The sequence below is a fragment of the Rhodnius prolixus genome, unplaced genomic scaffold, assembly GCF_049639745.1.
Source record: "Rhodnius prolixus isolate KJV_2025 unplaced genomic scaffold, Rpr scaffold_14, whole genome shotgun sequence".
NCBI classification, from domain to species: domain Eukaryota; kingdom Metazoa; phylum Arthropoda; class Insecta; order Hemiptera; family Reduviidae; genus Rhodnius; species Rhodnius prolixus.
In genome coordinates this window covers 5,822,702-5,842,685 of record NW_027411594.1, presented here as the reverse complement: position 1 = coordinate 5,842,685, position 19,984 = coordinate 5,822,702, and the positions used below count along the sequence as shown (strand labels likewise).

The 19,984-nt window shown below is 37.9% G+C and overlaps 1 protein-coding gene across 5 annotated transcripts in view; it reads right to left on the bottom strand.

Annotated features, from left to right (window-relative positions):
• LOC141451748 (secretin receptor-like) overlaps positions 1-19,984 on the bottom strand; it is a 169,691-nt gene that overhangs the window by 75,985 nt on the left and 73,722 nt on the right. For all 5 annotated transcript variants that reach the window (XM_074123381.1, XM_074123379.1, XM_074123383.1 and 2 more), the window contains exons 3-4: positions 6,126-6,216; positions 269-375 (exon numbers count right to left, since the gene is read on the bottom strand). In XM_074123381.1, coding sequence (XP_073979482.1) covers positions 269-375; positions 6,126-6,216 — 198 coding nt within the window. The remainder of the gene's footprint in view (positions 1-268; positions 376-6,125; positions 6,217-19,984) is intronic.

The window sequence follows — 19,984 nt, the reverse complement described above, 5'->3', positions numbered from 1 at the left end:
ACTTCTAAAACTTCGATCACACTTTTCTTATTGTTCTACTAACTTTTTTTTAACTCTGCTCATTTTCCACTAAATAACACCGGTGTTTCCCAAAATACTGTTGAAAGTTTTTCTTCTTTGTTTTGTTGTTGACCATTAATCGACCAAATACTTGATTGGCTCGCGCATTCTTCGATAATAATCGCTAAAAACATTTTTGTTGGAATTCGGTTGAGTGATTGGTTGAGATCGATAAAGAAAAGTTTTGAATTTTTTTTTTTTTTCTTACATGAGATGGAAATCCTTTAAAATATTCAGGACAGGGTAACGATGCCAAGGTGTTGGAGGGAGTGTTCGGCCAGCACAGGATACCATCCCAGATAGTTGGACATCCATCTGAAACATAGAAATCAGTCAACACTTATAGTAATGCATTTATTTTAAAACAGAGAATAAATACTGAAAATAAAGTAACAATAATAAGAAACAAATAATAACAACTGATGAGTAAATCTCACATCTTCTATTACTCCAAAATCCTCATTGAGATTGATCTATCTCAAATCTTATCTGGGGGGAAACACTCACAAGACTATATCCTGCAATTATTCTCGCATAAACTAAGCGGAAGTACAGCAGGTTTTTTTTTCGAGTTTGAGTACTCACCGGTAATGCACCGAAAGCTTGCTAAGAGGGTTTGATGACTTACCAGTGAGTACAACCTTTGCCCAATTCTGACCCTAAGCAGAATACCAATGCTGAACTATCTGCTACTTTGTAGACTCACCAAATCTACGAACAGAGAGGAAAAGGGGAAGAACAATTTGTTCTAAGACCACTTTTTCGAGTTCAGGAGATCTCAAATCGAATATTTCTGCACATAAACTGTGAAATCGCAAATATAGAAATGTGATCGATCACAAATTATCTTCCATTCAGCCCTTTGCCCTTCAATATACACGTCAAACCAAATCTCTGTTACGGTGCGTTCGACGTGTATCACTCGATGTGAAAAAATATAAAATTGCCATTAACTATAAAAACTCGAAAATTTTAATAAAATACAATAAGAATATTATATGGTGGGATGTCTCCTTTATCTTACCAGCAGAACTGCCTAGTATTTTATACGGAGAGGGTTGGTGGGAATCAACCAAATGATTAAGTGGTTGGTACATGTTTGGTCTCCGCATTAGAGATTGGGGAATTACCTCACACAAATAGAAGCTCTCAACCCTCTGAGCAATGCCCGTTTTTACCTTTTAGATAGAGATTCAGAGCATAATTTCATTTTGCACAGAGAATTCAAAAAGCTCTTTTCTTCCTTGTAAAAAAAAAAAGCCCTTGCGTCCCCTTGTTAACTAGAGCAATGCAAATGTGAAGCGGCGCAAGATTTTGTAAGAGCACAGAATGCTCTGTCTGTAATCTCAAGGCCCCCAGAGAGATTGCAGAAAAAAAGTGCTTGCAGTAACTATTATGACGTTGTAAACTTTTGGTTGTTTTGCGCAGTGTCATTGATTTTAATTCAGCACACTGTGTGTTGTTTTTTTTTTAAAAAAAAACTAAATTCCACGCTTAACTTTTGGTCCATGGCTGCACTCATCCAGCAACAAACAAAATCTGCAGCTAACAGTACTCCTGTCATTAAACTGTTCAATATTAAATCCATCTTGTTTATATTATCTCTTTCAAGTAGTCTATTAATTAAACATCATCTCCCTCGATTTACGTATATACAGAACTGACAGCTATTAGGGAATTCCATCAGGCCAAACTGAAGACGTACAACAACTGATATAAGCCGAGAGCCACGAGCCATGTATTCAAGGAACTGATACTAAGTTTCCCAAACCTGAAAAGCTTTACATCTCCCAAGTCCCACTTAAAACAGAATGAGAAGTTGTAATATAGGTAGCAGTGCTTTTACACTTACCTAACTTAATTTTGGAAACTTTACGACTAAAGCCATCACTGAATAATCCAATTACCATGAAATTTTCATTGAACAAAAAAAATACTGCAGACAACAAATCTAGTTTTATGTGGTTGGCGTTAACCATAGTTTGGGAACTTTGGCTTCCAAGTCCATTACTACAAACAAACCTTGGGCTCCACTCTAACCAAGAATCAATGAATTAATGAATCAATAATGAACTTTGCTCCCACTCTAGATGTTCTCTTTTCTCATCTCTTCTATCTCTCTCTCTCCAGGCCGCACAGAACGAAACCAAAAACACTTCAAAACGAAAAAGACTTACATAAAATAGAATTCAAGGACGAAGAAATGGTAGATTAAAATGTGCAGCGTAAAGCCTTCTATTTCGATTGTGCAGCGACTCAAGTGATTGTAAAGAAATCTGTCTGACCGGAACCGTCGTTTGTGTAACAGGTGTTAGTTTCGTTTTGCCGAAAACATGATACTTACACATGTAGTAGAGCAACGAATTGTCGTGAAATTTCACATGAAACTGGGTAAAACCGCTACTGAAACTTATCTTTTATTAAAAGAAGTTTATGGCGACGTGAGCGAGTTTTTGAGTGGTTCAAGCGTTTCCAATATGGCCGAGAAGACGTCGGAGATGATGACTGCCCGGGTCGCCCTTCCTCGTACAAAACGGATGAAAATATCGATTATAATTAATCAACCTTACTACCGTGAGGTGCTTGCTCAACTCCGTGAAAGAGTAAAGGAAAAAAACGACCCGAGATTTGTGGAAGAACAAGTCACGGGGTTCTCCATCAAGACAACCGGCGCCGGCTCACACTGCATTGTCTGTCACAAGACGACGTTTCTAGCCAAGTACAACATCCCAGTTTTAGGCCATCCTAGCCTTATTCGCCTGACCTGACCCCATATGACTTTTATATGTTCGCCCAAAGTCAAATCTACATCTAAAAGGACCACTATTTCACGGTCCGTTGAAGCTGTGAAAGAAAAAGCGGCACGCGTCATGCAGGAGCTCACAGAAAAAGACTTCCAGCACTGTTTCGAACAATAGTAAATTCGCATGGAGTGTTGTAGGGATAGGGGGTGGGGTGTATATTGAAGGTGATAATAACTAAATATGTATAAATTTATAATAAAACGTTTTACAGCATCAGTCTCGTTATTTAATAACCACACCTCGTACGGAGTACACTGACTTCCCAATCAAAACTAACATACTACCTGTGGTCTGTGGAGGGTGCTACTGCTGCATAGTTAATCTCCTCTTGCTCTTCTCGCAACATTTACATCTTCATCAGATTCACATACTGTATAGTATATTTATACAAAGATTGCAAATTGCTAAATAATTTTTATTTTAAAATCCAATTAGGACTTGATAAAAAATCATATGCATAAAATGTAGTTATACAGCAGAGTTTTAATCTCAAACGTGTGCACCCATAAACCGGTTCAAAATATGTTGTTCTTAGTAATAATATGAGAAAATACATGAAAAGTTAGTGCGGTGGAAAAAACGATTTCCCTCAGGAGGCGTGAAATGTAAATAATTTTTACTCTACCATCCCCACTAACTAACCCATCTGGCAAATATGTACCTGTATGAGGTTGGTTATAAAAGATTGGCCCGCCATTTCTGTAACGCCCTATGTATATTATTGTTGCATTAGCCCAACAAGCATAAAGACGTCTGTTGTTGGTGTTCGCTTTAAATGATACACAGCTTTGTGGCGTGGCACGTTCGCCTCAGACAAAGACGCGTCGTATTATTATCTACTAATTCGTGTCCAATAAACCCTATTCCTTACACCCACTTCCAATATCCATGTTATTATTTCTTGTCTTTAATTAATTTTGCCAATATAATCCTACAAGGAACATAACGTAGACTCAAATAACTGGACATGTCTGTACGTGTCAATTAGCTGACGTTCTATATTTAAATCGGAACATGTTTAAACAGGTTTACACTTTAACCATTTTCTATCACAATTCGTAAAGAATTTTAACTCATTCATTCACGTCAAACAGATTTTTATAATACATATACAGTACAACCTGGATTAACCGGGCTGACCTCCGGCTATACCCACCCCGGAAAACTGAAATACCGGTTAAACCGAATACACAGTATTACATAGTACATTTGTACCTATGAATGTACACATGTATATAAGTATGTATTTATTACACGGGTGCATAGGTAGACTCTGTAAGATGCCTATGTGAAAATATGTAAATTAAAAAACCGTTTCGTCCCAAAGATCAACTCCTATCTTAGGCGGCAATCCTTTTTTACAATTTTTTACATATGTACTAATAGCACCATATTTTGGGTTTTTACATACATACATACATAATTTTTTTTTTTTTTTTTTTTTTAGGGGCGGTCCCCGAGCGCTAGCTCATACCCGCCCCACGTATACACTCCTCCGTTCAACCAAACGACCACAAAATGAGCTCTCAACACTCACAAGTCCCGGCCAACAAAGCAACAAAGCCAACAGGCACAGACAATCTCAACAACAACAACAACAACAACAACAACAACAACACAACACAACAACAACAACAACAACAAATCATCAACAACAACAAATCATCAACAACAATCACACAATTACAAATAAATAAAACAAATAAAATCACACACACACTCGCACACACCCAACACAAACTCGAAAAATACGCACCAAATCAAACTCCCAACAACACCCTTTAACCAACCAACCAGATCTACTTCATCTACCAACCACCGAGGTCATCCGCCTCTCAAAGGCCGCCTGCGCGAATTCGCGGAAAGCCACATACGCAGACGCGTTCTCCAGTAACAAGGGGAAAACGTCTCCAGCCAAGCAGAACGGAAATCCCACTCTCCGCCACATAATACAGCGCAAATCATCATAAAGATCACATTCCATAATAATGTGCTCCGCTGTCTCTGGGTCTCCACAAGCGCAATATGGATCCGTTGCTAAGCCCATTTCGAACATTTTGGCGCGCAACATACCGTGTCCCGTGACCAATCGTGCAACTGCATACATAATGACCCTTCAAGAAAATCCAGCTATAAAAGAGTTGCTGCCACGCCTACAATTATGTTACATCGGAAGACAAAACATTTTTCCTGTCGCCACCGAAAATTAACTTTTGTTTCGGCGCCGATCCAGGTGTTCTTATGATGACTCAACATGATCCCGGTTAACCGATGGCCGGTTAATCGAGGTTGTATTGTATTTAATGCTTAACTCTTAGTTAGTAAAACCGTAAAAGGGAAGGGATTAGCTCAGCGTATTGGATTCCAACGCAAAGATTCTGGATTTGAATCCAGCTGCGGCCCTTAGATTTTTTCTCTTCCTAAAAAAGCTTCTTACAGCTCACTTTTGGACAGACTTTGGACAGTGTTGTCTACAACTATAGGAAGACGGCCTCTTAACAGTTCACTTTTGGACAGTGTTGTCTACAACTATAGGAAGACGGCCTCTTAACAGTTCACTTTTGGACAGTGTTGTCTACAACTATAGGAAGACGGCCTCTTAACAGTTCACTTTTGGACAGTGTTGTCTACAACTATAGGAAGACGGCCTCTTAACAGTTCACTTTTGGACAGTGTTGTCTACAACTATAGGAAGACGGCCTCTTAACAGTTCACTTTTGGACAGTGTTGTCTACAACTATAGGAAGACGGCCCCAGAGGCCGGCGGCAGTGCACTGGAAATTTTGAAGGAAGACCATCTGTTGCACGCGCGCGAGTACCTAGGTTTCCAGAAAACCCTTTTAATTATGAAAATTCCTCTCTCTCCTTTTGTTAGAGATACCCTAGTATCTCCTGGTATTAACTAGATTCTACTCTTAGAAAAACCCATTACCCATTGTCCAAAGAATTCCTTATATTTGCTGCTCTTATAAGTTATTTATTGAATATTAGATGAAGCTGAGCTATTCCAAATTTTATTCAGGGGAATTGAATTTCTATTTTTAATGTTACCTAAAAATCTTTATCGCACTTTCAAGCCAACTAACTGAAACAACTTTTATGCAGTGCTTTTGTCAACTTAAACTCACTTTACTAACAACAACGACAGTGAGCGAATGGTTTAAAGTTATCGCTTAGAATAGAAGAGAAGAATGTACGTGAAGAAGTGTGAATAAGTTAATAAAAATTAATGTAACCAAATTATCCAATAAAATAGTTTACCTGGATATAGGATGGTATCATTTTTCAGGATACATTCACTCCTTAAGCTATCCAAAAGTTTATCCTGTTCATCTTTTGAAAGTGGTATAGGCTGCAACAACAACAAAAATACACACTCAGTTAATTAAGGAAGAAGATGATTAAAACCATAAAAGAAATATTTGATATAAACCAATTAAACTGTGGATCTCCAAAATTATTTATGTAAATAATTAAAAATTAAAAATTGGCGAGGAATCGGTCCAGAAATAAAAACAAAGAACTCCGTCTTTTTTGCCAACGTTTCGACAAATATATTGCCTTCTTCAGGGCGTGGCTATGCGGGTCTGGAAACTGTAACTCAACCAAAGGGTTTCTGTAACTCGACCAACCCGCATAGCCAAGCCCTGAAGAAGGCAATATATTTGTCGAAACGTTGGCAAAAAGACGGAATGGTTGGTTTTTTATTTGGACCGATTCCTCGCCAATTTTGAATCCTTAATTTAATAATTTATGGCCATATATATATATATATGTTCATATATGTAAATAATTGAACATTTTGGCAATTTATATGGCAATCGAAGAATAAACAGATGGAATGGCTAGAAAAGTAGCCGAAGATTAAGTTTAAGAGAATATAAATTGCAGAGAGGAGATAGGGTGAGAAAATTCAAGATGTTCGATACAAAATATGTGCCCTTATCACACCCTTATCAACTTAGTTTCTCCTTTGTTCGCTGGACATACAATACCTCCACAGGTTGCACCCCGAAGATGATGGATCACATGCTTAAGCATGCTCAGTCAAAAAAAAGAGATAAAAAAAGTTACTTATGCAATGCAACCCCTACACTTGGAGAGGTATGACCCTTGGCAAGAAAATGACAAAAAATGACTGATGGAAAAAAAAAACTGATCTTTTCCCGAGAGGTTGGCTGGACGAGGAAAAGCTCGGCAGCCACCCACTTTTCAGCTACACAGTGCTTGAAGGATAGGAGAAAACACTGGCCCTAATACAGGAAATCTACCAACAACTCAGTTGGTGAGGATGAAGCGATATAATTAAAATACCTGGGACAGGCATGCGAGTTTATGACGAAAGTTTTGTAAAACAATCCTGTTTGTGAAAAGCTGTAAAAGCACTTTCAAACGAAATCACCCTTCCTGGATGAAGGGAATAGGACACCAAAACTTAAAAATTGAAGATGGTAGAGAAACAGGAGAAATAAGGCTTACGAACTTCATATTTGGGCAGAGTTTTTAAGTCCTTGTGACAAACTCTAAAAAATAATTAGCTTTTGCGGGCAAAAGTCTCCCCAAATTGGGGGCGTAACCTAATGAGCTGCCCTTGCAATAGCATAAAATAATAAAATAATAATAATATTACACAATCTAAAACAGTACGTACAACAACCCAATTAACAGAATCTTATCTCATAATAATAACGAAAACAAATAGATCTATTTACTGACAGAATAGTCTTCATATAACAACAGTTCAAATAACTACTATTAAAACAGTTACAAGTATTGTTAGTATTATAGATGTAGGAAGTAATTAACTACTTTACTTAAAAATTAAAAACAAAAATAATATGTTTTCCTGAGATACATATGTGTCTCATTGCTAATAAATAACCTCTTCCCAAAAGTCCAATTTCATGTGACTTGAGATATCATTAAATCAATTTGATTAACGATAAAATCTGAAAATTGAGTTCACTAATATGATTAAAAGTACGATTAATTTAGACGATTAAATTTATGATTACGTAGTACGATACTTAGGGCTGTACATTGACTAAGATGGGATCACGTGGAACCCACACACTCGACTGAAACGACAAGACGTGAACAGTCGCTACAAGCTTCTACCTGACCGCAGATCCAAACTCGACTTTGAATCACAAACTGACAATGTACAAGATACTGTAAAGACCGATATGGATCTACGGAGCAGAAATGTGGGGCTCAACCAAACCCTTGCAAACTCCAAAACGCCTGCAGACACTACACAGTCTAAAATTCTACAGGAAAATCCTGAATGCTCCATACTACATTTCTAACCTTACCCATTCACACTGGACCTTCACATCCATTTTGTCACCGATCTAATAAAGTCAAGGCTACCGCAACTTTCACAAGATTGACAAGAGACTCACGTGGAACCCACACACTCGACTGAATTGACAAGACGTGAACAGACGCTACAAGCTACTTACTAGGACTAATTGACCGCAGATCCAAACTCGACTCTGAATCACAAAGTGGGGCTCAACCAAACCCTTGCAAACTCCAAACGCCTGCAGACACTACACAATCTAAAATCCTACAGGGAAATCCTGAATGCTCCATACTACATTTCTAACCTTACCCATTCACACTGGACCTTCACATCCATTTTGTCACCGATCTAATAAAGTCAAGGCTACCGCAACTTTCACAAGATTGACAAGAGACTCACGTGGAACCCACACACTCGACTGAAATGACAAGACGTGAACAGACGCTACAAGCTACTTACTGGACTAATTGACCGCAGATCCAAACTCGACTTTGAATCACAAACTGACAATGTACAAGACACTGTAAAGACCGATATAGACCTACGGAGCAGAAATGTGGGGCTCAACCAAACCCTTGCAAACTCCAAACGCCTGCAGACACTACACAGTCTAAAATCCTACAGGAAAATCCTGAATGCTTCATACTACATTTCTAACCTTACCCTTTAACACTGGACCTTCACATCCATTTTGTCACCGATCTAATAAAGTCAACGCTACCGCAACTTTCACAAGATAGACAAGAGACTCACGTGGTACCCACACACTCGACTGAAATGACAAGACGTGAACAGACGCTACAAGCTTCTACCTGACCGCAGATCCAAACTCGACTTAAATTACAAACTGACAATTTACAAGACACTGTTTTAAGACCCATACGGAGCAGAAGAGTGGGTTCAACCAAACCCTCTAACTCCAAACGCCTGCAGACACTACACAATCTAAAATCCTACAGGAAAATCCTGAATGCTCCATACAACATTTCTAACCTTACCCATTCACTCTGGACCTTCACATCCCTTTTGTCACTGATCTAATAAAGTCAAGGCTACCGCAACTTTCACAGCCTCCTAGCTCTCTCCATCCAAATCCTCTGGTACAACAACTCTCCTCTCCTCACCTTCCAGACAATCCTCTTCGTCGCTTGAAGCGGAAATGGCCTAGGGGTCCCTACTGATGTGAGTGTAATATCCACTGAGAAAGAGTTCCATCAATGGGTGGTTGCTCTTACTTGACATTCATGAGAACCAGTTTCATCAAATTTACTTGATGCAACATTTGTTGCAGTTGTAAATGTTGCTAATAAAGTGAAAAATAAAATATTATGATTAACATTTAATAAATCAAAAAATGTAATCAATTGATTTTATGATTAAATTGTATTTTTAATCAGTGGTCCATCTCTCTAGCGAGATTGATTCAACACATCAACATTATGTAGCAATCATTTTAAATACGTACTTCCACGAAGTTATTAGTCTATGCAGAGTTTACAAGACGATCCCAAATTGCTGTTATTGAAGCGAACGTTCTTTAAGTATAACTTGGTATGGAAACACTTATATGACTTTCTCTTACAGCAATAAGAGGAAGTATTGCAATAGCGCATAGCTTTTCAGTATTTTAAGTTCTTACCGGATGTGACACGCTAGCACACGGGTTTTTGACAGTAAACTTTAATGATAATAAATCGATCGGATATGAAAGATAATTTAAACTACAAACTATGTTTATTTAATCTGCATCATGATAACTTATTATGCAGTACATTACTGTGCATAAATAATCAACTAATAGTCTGATGATCATACAACAAATGCAAAGTTTAAAGTTGCATATATTTAGTTTGCATAAATCATCTTTTGATGACAGACTCCCATGCTGTTGGCTGGATGAATTCGTTGGCAAAACTTTGAATACCTTTGCGTAGTATATAGACCGCCATTTCTAGGGCGGAACTCTATCCAGAGTAATAAACCACCTAGGGTTTCCTTGCATGTCATCCCCCCAAACAGACTGTGTCGTACTAAAAGCCAATGAATAATTAATACCACTGCTGTGTTCATCTTCATAAGCGGAAGAATTGTTTCGACTACATTACGTATTATCTAAAATGTTTGTTCACTTCATTCTCCATCGATCTATATCGTGAATTTACTTTAGTTGTTTGAATTAGGTGTGAACCCACTAGATCCAACAGAATTTTTTTTTGAAAAACAGCTACACTTGGCTTATCGACACACTTGTGTACAAATCAAGAAACGGACAGACTATTTAGATTAAACAGAAAGTCAACTCTTACTTTGAAACCATTAATCTTAATCTAACAGTAGCTAACAATTTTCCAAGAACCTAGGTGGCTTTATCAGCACTTTTTCAATAAATATTATCAATTATTTTCTTAGCAATCATCTTTGTTCTGCTTCTTTCTCTGAAAGCTCCATGGAAATTTAAGCTGCTCCATTAGCTTTAAATTGGAAGCTAGCATCGCCCGTGAAACAGTACAGCGACTGTAGAGAACGGTTTTTCGAGTTCTCTCCCTTCCGTGACCGGAACTTTGGTTTAAAACTTCTTTTTTCTTAGGAAATGGGCTTCCGGTGGGGTTACATGACGGTATGCTGAGTAAATTAAACGAAATCTATTTTATGCAACTTCTCTTTCATCATTTTCATTAATAGTGAATGAAGTTTGATTTAATTAAATCGATAATAACCATCAAATTGAATCAATATAAAAAAAAATATCGATATTTAAAAAATAATCAAATTACAGTTAAACTGTACTGCTACCATAATAAAACCGGAAGGTTGCGTGCGAAAGTTCATTCGTGAGACACTGAGAGAGAGAGAGAGAAATGTGGTGTGACAGGAGTGTGGAGGAGAGAGTAAGAGGGGGGAAGGAGATAACAAGTGACGTGTTACAGGACGTCAAAATATTAAACCACTTGAACATAGCGCCACCGTCAAACCTGAAACCACACCGCCACAACTCTAGCCACTAATACACGCGCTCACTACTGTCTACATTGTTCAGCATCCTTCACTTAATTCATCTGAACATATCCGATAATTTACAAATAATTATACAATACAAGACGAAAGCTAAGGAGGGGGGAGAGAGAGATAATTTGTTTATTTTAGATTAATGCTGAACTGAATCTCTGTTAATAAAAGATAACTTCCTTCCAATAATAGATAGATTATACGGGCTGAACGGAAGTGATTCTAGCAAATTTTCGAAATTATGCTATTTCCCGTTTACAATTCCTTTCTGAACATACAAAAGAATCTGTCCATTTCCTGCCATTCTCAAGCTTCTAAAGCATAAATACTTAAAGCTTCAAACTTCAAAGTCGGAACCTTCTAGACATATTAAATTCTTACCAACTTACGATTCTTACAGTTTGCAGAAGTCTGCCTACCCAACTTCCCGCTCGAGAAATGCTCTAAAATGCAATTTTTCTTTGTGTACCAATTTCCGGAAAATGATTTTCGAGAAAGCTCAAAAAAAAAGTGGAGAATCTCTTGAGTAAAGACGTAATTTCTTTCATAATCGATTTTAGAAACGCTTTAAAGCTTGCAAATATATACAGGGTGAACCAGTAAGTATTGTCCATAGGCCTACTGTGAGTAGTACATCTAAAGTGGAGTTCAATGACGTATTGGCCAACTTCATATTTCCCACTGTTCTTGAGTGACGTCACTTTAATTTTTGTTTTCTAAAATCATTACTCTTTTCCAATAAAAATGTTATTACTCAGAAAGATTTAGTCCGAATTCGATTCTGATGACACGGTTAGAAAGACAGATAAATTTCCTAAAAATTGATACCATTTTGAAGCATAAGTTATTCTCCCAAACAGACTCAATCTTCCTCCGGGATACTTGAAAAATAAGTTATTGAAAATTTTTGAAGAAAACTCATTAGGCCCTTACGTGATCATTATCAGACCTAGGTGCTGGGCACTTTATAAAAGTTTCCTAGTCTAAAACGGTATATCATTTTCCAGGATTCCTTTTATCTTCGTATGACAAAATTACGTTTGTTTTACAAGAAAACGTGTTCACGAACACTGTTAGTTTATCAAGTTACAGAAATAACATTTTTATTGGAAAAAAATTAATGATTTTAGAAAAAAATTTAAAGTGACGTCACTCAAGAACAGTGGAAAATATGAAGTTGGCCAATACGTCATTGAACTCCACTTTATATGTACTACACACAGTAGGCCTATAGACAATACTTACTGGTTCACCCTGTATATGCACACAAAAATAGCACTTTGAATCAAATCTAGTCAACTCCTCTCTCAAAAATATCCATAAATGAAATTTACTGAGCAAAAGGTTTCGAATAAATGAGGATTTATTTGTAAAGACTATATGAAGTTTCGAGCTAATGTCCATATACTGAAACATCCGGTACTCCGGTAACTCGGTACTTCCGGTTTATAAGTACTAAGCGGAAGTAAATGTTGAAAATCTAGCTCTCTGCATTTTGTAAGAGGGTCAACTAGTTTCTGCTCCAAACAGCTGGCCGTAATAACTAACTAGATTAGAAATAAGATCGAACTGTCATTAACCACACTTATCGATATCGAGGTTATTGGTCATTGAAGCAAAATACTGAAATTGTTGGTCTAGCCTCCACTCAAGTCGATATGTTTTACTGCTAAACAGAGCGTAAATTGAACCAACCACAAGTGACGCGACACTTTGTAATGGTGTGAGGGTGTTATGTGCGTAGATAAGGTTCTCAGGATTAGTTCTGAGAACGGCCGCTATCGGCTAGCCAGCTATATTTAGAATGAAGATGGGTTATTACCCCCCGCTAATGGACCAAGAATGAAGTTGATGTTCATGTTGGTGGTTGGTGACTGTTTGTCTCATATACATGTCTTGATGCCCTGTGCTCAGCTTTGTCACTAATGTCTGTAACAATATCCATCTGGTGTCTTGTTAGCGCAGTGACATATTGGATTCTAACCTACAATTCTCTCTCTCTTCACACCCTGTAATTGTTATTAACAGACACATTTCCAAGGATGTTCTTCCCCCTTAAGCTCCTGTAAGGACATTATCCTCGCAAGGTTCTTAATAACTAATTTTCTTTTACTCAGTTTTGTTTTTCTCAACTGTTATGCCGCAAACGTTACTCCCATTAACGGATAGGGTTTCATTCTACGGTTTTTCTTTGTTGGCTCATGATACTGTGAGGAAAAAGATTAGAGAAGAGGGAGGAGTGTTTGAAGCGGATATCACTGAGATACTCTATTGTGATTTCCAGCGGTTGGCTCAGACCTTACAAATGCTTTTGGCGGCCCGGAAGCGATGTGAGACTCGATTTCCTTTTTTGTTCTAAGGCACTTAAATTTCTTCTTTTAGTGGCCCTTTATCAGCACGTCTCCTCCAAATCTTCTTCATCTTATCGTGATCTCCCTTCTAAAAGATATCTGTATGCCACCATGGCCGCATTATTCAAGCCCAATCTATCCTCAACAGTTCATACAGTGCAAAGTGTGAGGGGGGATTTTGCCAGGGCTAAGTAACTTCCGGGTTCGCCACTCCTAAGAGTTCCTCACGTCAACAGCAATCCTTCCCCGACCATATATTGTCCGCTTAGGGGATATTTGGGTTTCTAGGCTATGATACAACCCCAAATCGTCTGAAACCCTGAAGAACAGATAGCCGACCACTACGAAACCTATTTCCTCTTTTGCCAGGTTGCATGGACGAACTTGTAACATCTCCAACCCTATCAAACTTGGTGTTCTATCAAAGCTATTTAATATTAAACTAAAATATGTTAAATTTGATAAAGCTATTTCTTAATTCAATATTTTAAGTATGTCACAGATTTTTTTTTGGTGACAAAAACGAGCCAACTCCAATAACTGTTAAGGGGATTCACGCCAGAAGGAACCATATTCTAAATATAACTGATTTAACGATGTCAAGTCTAAACAATGGACTTCTTGTCGGGAAAATGAAATCACCAAAAGCCCAAAGATTACAAACGGAAGCCAATTTTCTTGGAGAAATCTTTTTCCATGAAAATGATAAAACGTTTCCCTCTATCGGTAAAGAAACCGGACTTATTTACAGATATTTCAAGATTATTAATGACAGATAGACAGAGAGATATTGTGAGGGAGGATTACTGTAGAAAGGACTTCTTTTTCCTTGGCATTACAGCCCATGAAGGATCCTAGCCTCCTCAATTCTCTAATTGAGGTTTCGAAACGTGTTAAGGTTTTGCTGGATAGGGTTGCCCCAACCACAAACATTTTTTAGAATCTAAAGTTAAGAATAGTAGCATGAGGTTTTTTTTTTCTCTAAGTTGTTATTTTCACTGTTATTTTTTGTGATCTCCAGATCTTAAGTTTTGATCCTTTTGGTCATCAATTATGATCATAATTATGATATGAATTTTGTAAAATATGGGTAACGTTATACAATACAATAATTGAATAACATTAGTGGTGCACTACTATCGATCGACAATTTGGACAATAACATGGGATTAACTAAACCGTGGTCTAATGGTGTGTCCCTATTGGTGGCTGTACATATAATTTATACGCCCCCCCTAACTTACTAAATCGTCGCCCGCAACTTTACCAACTACAACTTTGTAATTAAAATTAACCTGTAATTTAGTAACCCTATTTAAACCTCCACACTGTTGAATTGAATTTCTTTAATTAAACAATATATAACGTAAAAGCTTTGAAATTTTAAAAACCAAATACCTATGAAATGGAAATAAAATTTCTAATTCCTGGGAAAATGGTTGACATAAAAAAATTTTTAGAACAAAAGTGTTAAAAGAAAACCAATTGGATAAAGTAGCGAAAAACTGAAAAATTGATCCCGTTTTCGGTCGATTGATTACGACTTAGACCTTATTTATTACCAAAATCTCTGTCGATTAAATCATTTGTTCGTGTCTAGCGGTCCACGAAACTTGTAAGCTAAAAATGAAAAAAAATCTACTTCATTACGATCTTTGCTAGAGGGGCACTATTTATATTTTGAGCCTAATAATAAAAAAACAGTAATTTGTCATTGAAAATGACTTTATTGTTTTTCAAAATATTCTCCTTTATGATCTATAACACTTCTGCATGCGTTCGAACCCACTTGTCAAAGCATTTTTTTCCATTCCTCTTGAGACACCTGGTTTTTGAATGCATCAACGGCTTCTTCTGCCGACGAAAATCGTTGTCCACGTAATTTATTCTTGCCGTTCGGAAACAAAAAGAAGTCATTTGGTGCCAAATCAGGACTGAACGGCGGATGACCCATTAATTTGATTTTTTGAGTGCTCAAATAGTCGGTTGTTAGACGAGATGTGTGGACAGCTGGCATTGTCTTGATGAATCAACGGCGCTTGCTTGTTTTCCTTATTTCATCCAAGACTTCCGGTTGTGTACCATTCACAATTGACCGTTCTACGTTCCTCTAAAGGCACTGTTGCCACATGACCAGTTTTTCCGAAAAAACAGGCGACCATTTGTTTCGAAGTGCTTCGAGCAACTTTTGTTGGATTTGGTTCATCTTGAAACACCCATATAGTCGACTGCTGTTTAGTTTCCGGCTCATGCGCATATATCCATGATTCGTCACCTGTTACAATCTTATACACGTCTTTTGAAGCACCGCCATTGTATTTCTTAAGCATTTGTTTGCACCAATCGACACGAGCATATTTTTTGAGATTTTGTCAGATTAAGTGGGCTCCAACGAGAACAAACCTTTTTCACGGCTAAATGCACATGCAATATTTTATATATGCTGGTGGAACTAATGCTTAAGGTTGCCTCAGTCTCACAGTATGTCACATGACGATCTTGCATTATTAGTTTTTGCACAGCATCAATGTTTTCTGACACAACAACTGATTTTTGGACGACATTCACGACTTTCGTCGGTGAGCAAACGACGACCACGATTGAATTCGTTATACCAGCCGTTTCACAGTGGCAAAGGATGGGGCTTTATCGCCAAAAGTGGAAGTAAGTTGATCGATGCACTCCTGTCTTTGATAATCCACGTCGAATATCGTAATAAATCATTGCACGAAAATTTTCACGAGTTAATTCCATTTTTTCGCTGAGACACCAATTTTCAAGTGACTGTAAAAACAACACAAATCGCGCTCAAATAACAAAACGTTCTGAAGAAGGTTATGGTCAAAAATGTCAAACTTTCAAGTGGCTCAGTGTTGCCAAAGCTCAAAATATAAGTAGGGCCCCTCTATGAGAGAAGAGAGAATCGCCCCCCCCCCCCAAAAAAAACCACTACTAGCGCAGGAAATCCTCTTTACAAGAAGTAATAGGAAGTAGTCACAATGAAAGCTTTTTGGGAACCTCTCACCTTTACAAAGAGAATAGTAATTTCAAGTTTATAAATTTAAACAACACTAGTCAAAAGATAAAACAACATTTTACAGCTTTAAAAATAAATATGTTTGTGAGTAGCACCAGTGCTGCTGGCAACTGCAATGACACAGAATTCCCCTGTGGCCGTGGGGGGAAGCCGTGTGACAACTTGTTCGTATCTGCAGATAGAGTGGGCTGCTGTTTGTTTTGGCCGGATAGTGTCTTATTACTGATCTCTGCGTAACCGGAACTCGACAAGACAGCCTATCCTGTTAGTTTTTCACGTCAAATACATTTATTTTTTTTTTTTTTATACGCTTTATTTACGTAATACATATTATTTTTTTCTCTTTCAAAATTAAATATTATTAGAAGAAGGATGCCATTGGGTTAAATTTTTGAAAGTGACTTCATCCTAGAACTAGGAATTCTTGGAAATTTATTTACATTTTTAAAACTACAGATCACTTCCGTTCGCCTGAATTTCTTTCACATTTGTAAAATGTTTACATCGAACCTAACACTTCAAGCAAGCTAAAAACGCTAAAGCACCATACCAAAGTGTTTGATGCTTTGATTCCCAGACTTGGTCTTAAAGACTCAAATGTTCCGAGTTTATAGAAAATTTGCGAATTAGAACTTAAGAGAATAGCAGTTATGGAATGCTGTGCCACTGCTCACAAAATAGATCTCTTTGTTTCGAGTTATCTCTGAACTTAGTACGAGATACAGTGATGAATTGTTTTAATCCCTACTTTGCTCTAGTTGCCAATTTTAATCATTCATGGCAAATAATGGATAAGAAGCGACATAATGAAACAAATTATTTGAAGAACCTTTTCAAATTCGCACAATGTTAAAGGATGAAATGTTTTCCCTTTGTTTCAAATTAAATTCAGTGATGTTTCCTGATTTAAATTTATTAAATCCTGAAAATTCCTATTAACACTTGCGTGTAGTTTAGTTGGCCGTCACGGGCTTATTTTATTTTAATTAAAAATGAAAAAATTGGGCATTAAAATGCAAGTGTAATTAAATCTAATTGTATCTTAGGGTTGGAGCCACTACAAACTGTCAGCTCTTTCAGCCCCCGCCCGTCGACTGGATTTGATGTCTAAAGGAGATAAAATGGAGACAGATTTGCTGCCAGCATCCCTCGGCTCCATATTACTTCTAAGCTATAATGGACCTCAGAGAGAGACAGGAAGGCACCATGCTACACGAGTATTTTAGAAGATTTGACGGTGCAAAGCTGTCCAAGCGCTGAAAAAAGAAACTGTAGAACAACTTCCGGCCGGCAGATTTCTATTAAAAAAAAACAAAGAAAGGAATACAGGAAGAATACTGCCCACTTCGCCCATTGTTTCCAAGTCCACCTCTCACTTCTAGAAAGGGGTGTCGAAGCGTCAAAGATCATCCAACCAAAAACACTGGAAATGAACTTGATAAGAAACTGGAAGAGAATGACTAAGAAGGCTCTAACCTTCCTGAAGAGAAGAACTCTGGTTCAGGCCTAAGCGGAAGTGCCCTCCTTAAATTGCAATAGACTTGCCTCAGTGAGAGCGAATCGACGTGACTGGGCAGGACCGAATTATACCGGATAATGTGCCGAAGTAGCGTTCCTGGATCAACCGGAAGTATGCAGCGTTATCCTGATTAGTTTCAGTGTCTCTTCGTCTTGACGAACATCCGGTGTGGGATCTCCCCACTTCTTTCGGCTATCTTTTAACTTCCGTTTTATAATGCTGATGGATACTCCTATACCAACTGTGGACAAACTACGCTACCTTGGACTGCACCTAGACAAACGGTTGACATGGAATCCCCCATACTAGACTGAAGAGACAAGAAACTAACCAACGCTACAAATCTTCTCGCCAGACTACTTGACAAACGTTCGAAACTTAACCTACATAACAAAAGACTCTTAAATCTACTGTTACTGCGACCCATTTGGTCATACGGCATCGAAGTATGGGGATCGACTAAGCGTTCCAACTCACTACGCCTCCAGGGACATTACAGTCCAAAAATACTTCAAAAACTTCTTAACGCTCCTTTCTATGTATCTAACCTCACACTATCCATTATGACCTCAAAATCCCTTTCACTACAGGTTCTTGCTAACACTCGTTTTCTCAAATTTCATTCCACTCTACAGCAGCTCATCCTAACCCTCTCATAGAAGACCTATCTTCCTCCACATTACCAGGTAATCCTCTAAGGAGATTGAAGAGAAGATGGCCTCGTGATCTTCTCTTATCGTGAGAGCAAAGCACGTACTGGAGTGGCACCACCGGGTGCCTTCTCTACTCATGATTTCCTTTTATTTCTTTTTTCTTTCACCATATTTGCTTGTTGCAGTGGTAAATTACAATAAAAGAAAAAAAAAAAAAGATGGATACAGGGATATCAGATTAGGGAGTCATTGCTATGAACATGCTTGTTCCTGCGCAAACCTCTATCAACTTACTCGTTCCAGTGTCAAAAAATTAGTACAAAAAATACGTCTTTCCTAAAGTAATATAGACAATTTGACAGAATCGTATTTATTTCTGCTTCTTCTTAGTGTTAAGGAGGAAGTAAGAATCATTTTTCATCGTGTTAAGAAAACAGAGCTGAAAACAATGGCGCCCTAAAGTGATGGATGCTGTGAAGGGCTGGAGTTTAGCCCACCACCAAATATATCCCAGTAAGACAAGTGAGGCGATGAAGTTCACACAAATATTAATAACCACGGATAAATCATTGTACGCCACAGGGTGGCGGTGGGAGGGTTACCGGAAGGTAAGAGGAATGTCAAGGACAGGATGGATGAACCGGAAATATGGGCTCCAAGTTGTTGTGCACACACTTGCCCACCACCACTAAATACCAAACTAGAGCCGCTTATTACAGCTCGGTTTTAGGGACAGAATGGCGGAATATAGACTGGAGATGGAGAGGAGAGACGGTCCAGCATGATGAATACATACAAGCATCTCCTGTCAAATAAATGTCAGAAGGACAATTTCAGCATGACTTTGCCTTTCAGACATAATAGGGGCCAAATGACAGTATGGCAAGGTTACACTAAGGTTGTCTTTTACTTCTCCATTCCCTTGGAAAGCAGGTTATCTATCTTTATTAAACAGACACAGTCCTTTATATATTCTACAATTTTGCATATACATCTTCCTATAGTCGACAACGGAATATACGGTCGTATTATTTATTACTTTCCTTACTCGTCTTGAATAGGAAATATTTGCAATCGAGTCAAAATATCGATTTTGAGCTTTTGAACTAAAATAAACGTTTTCGAGCCCCTCTCTGTGCGTGTGGTTATGTTAAAATATATAAAAGCGAAAATGAAGAGGAAGTAAGTAAGAATATACACAACCAGGCTGCAGGAATGAATCATATTATCGCAGAGATTGTAGAAA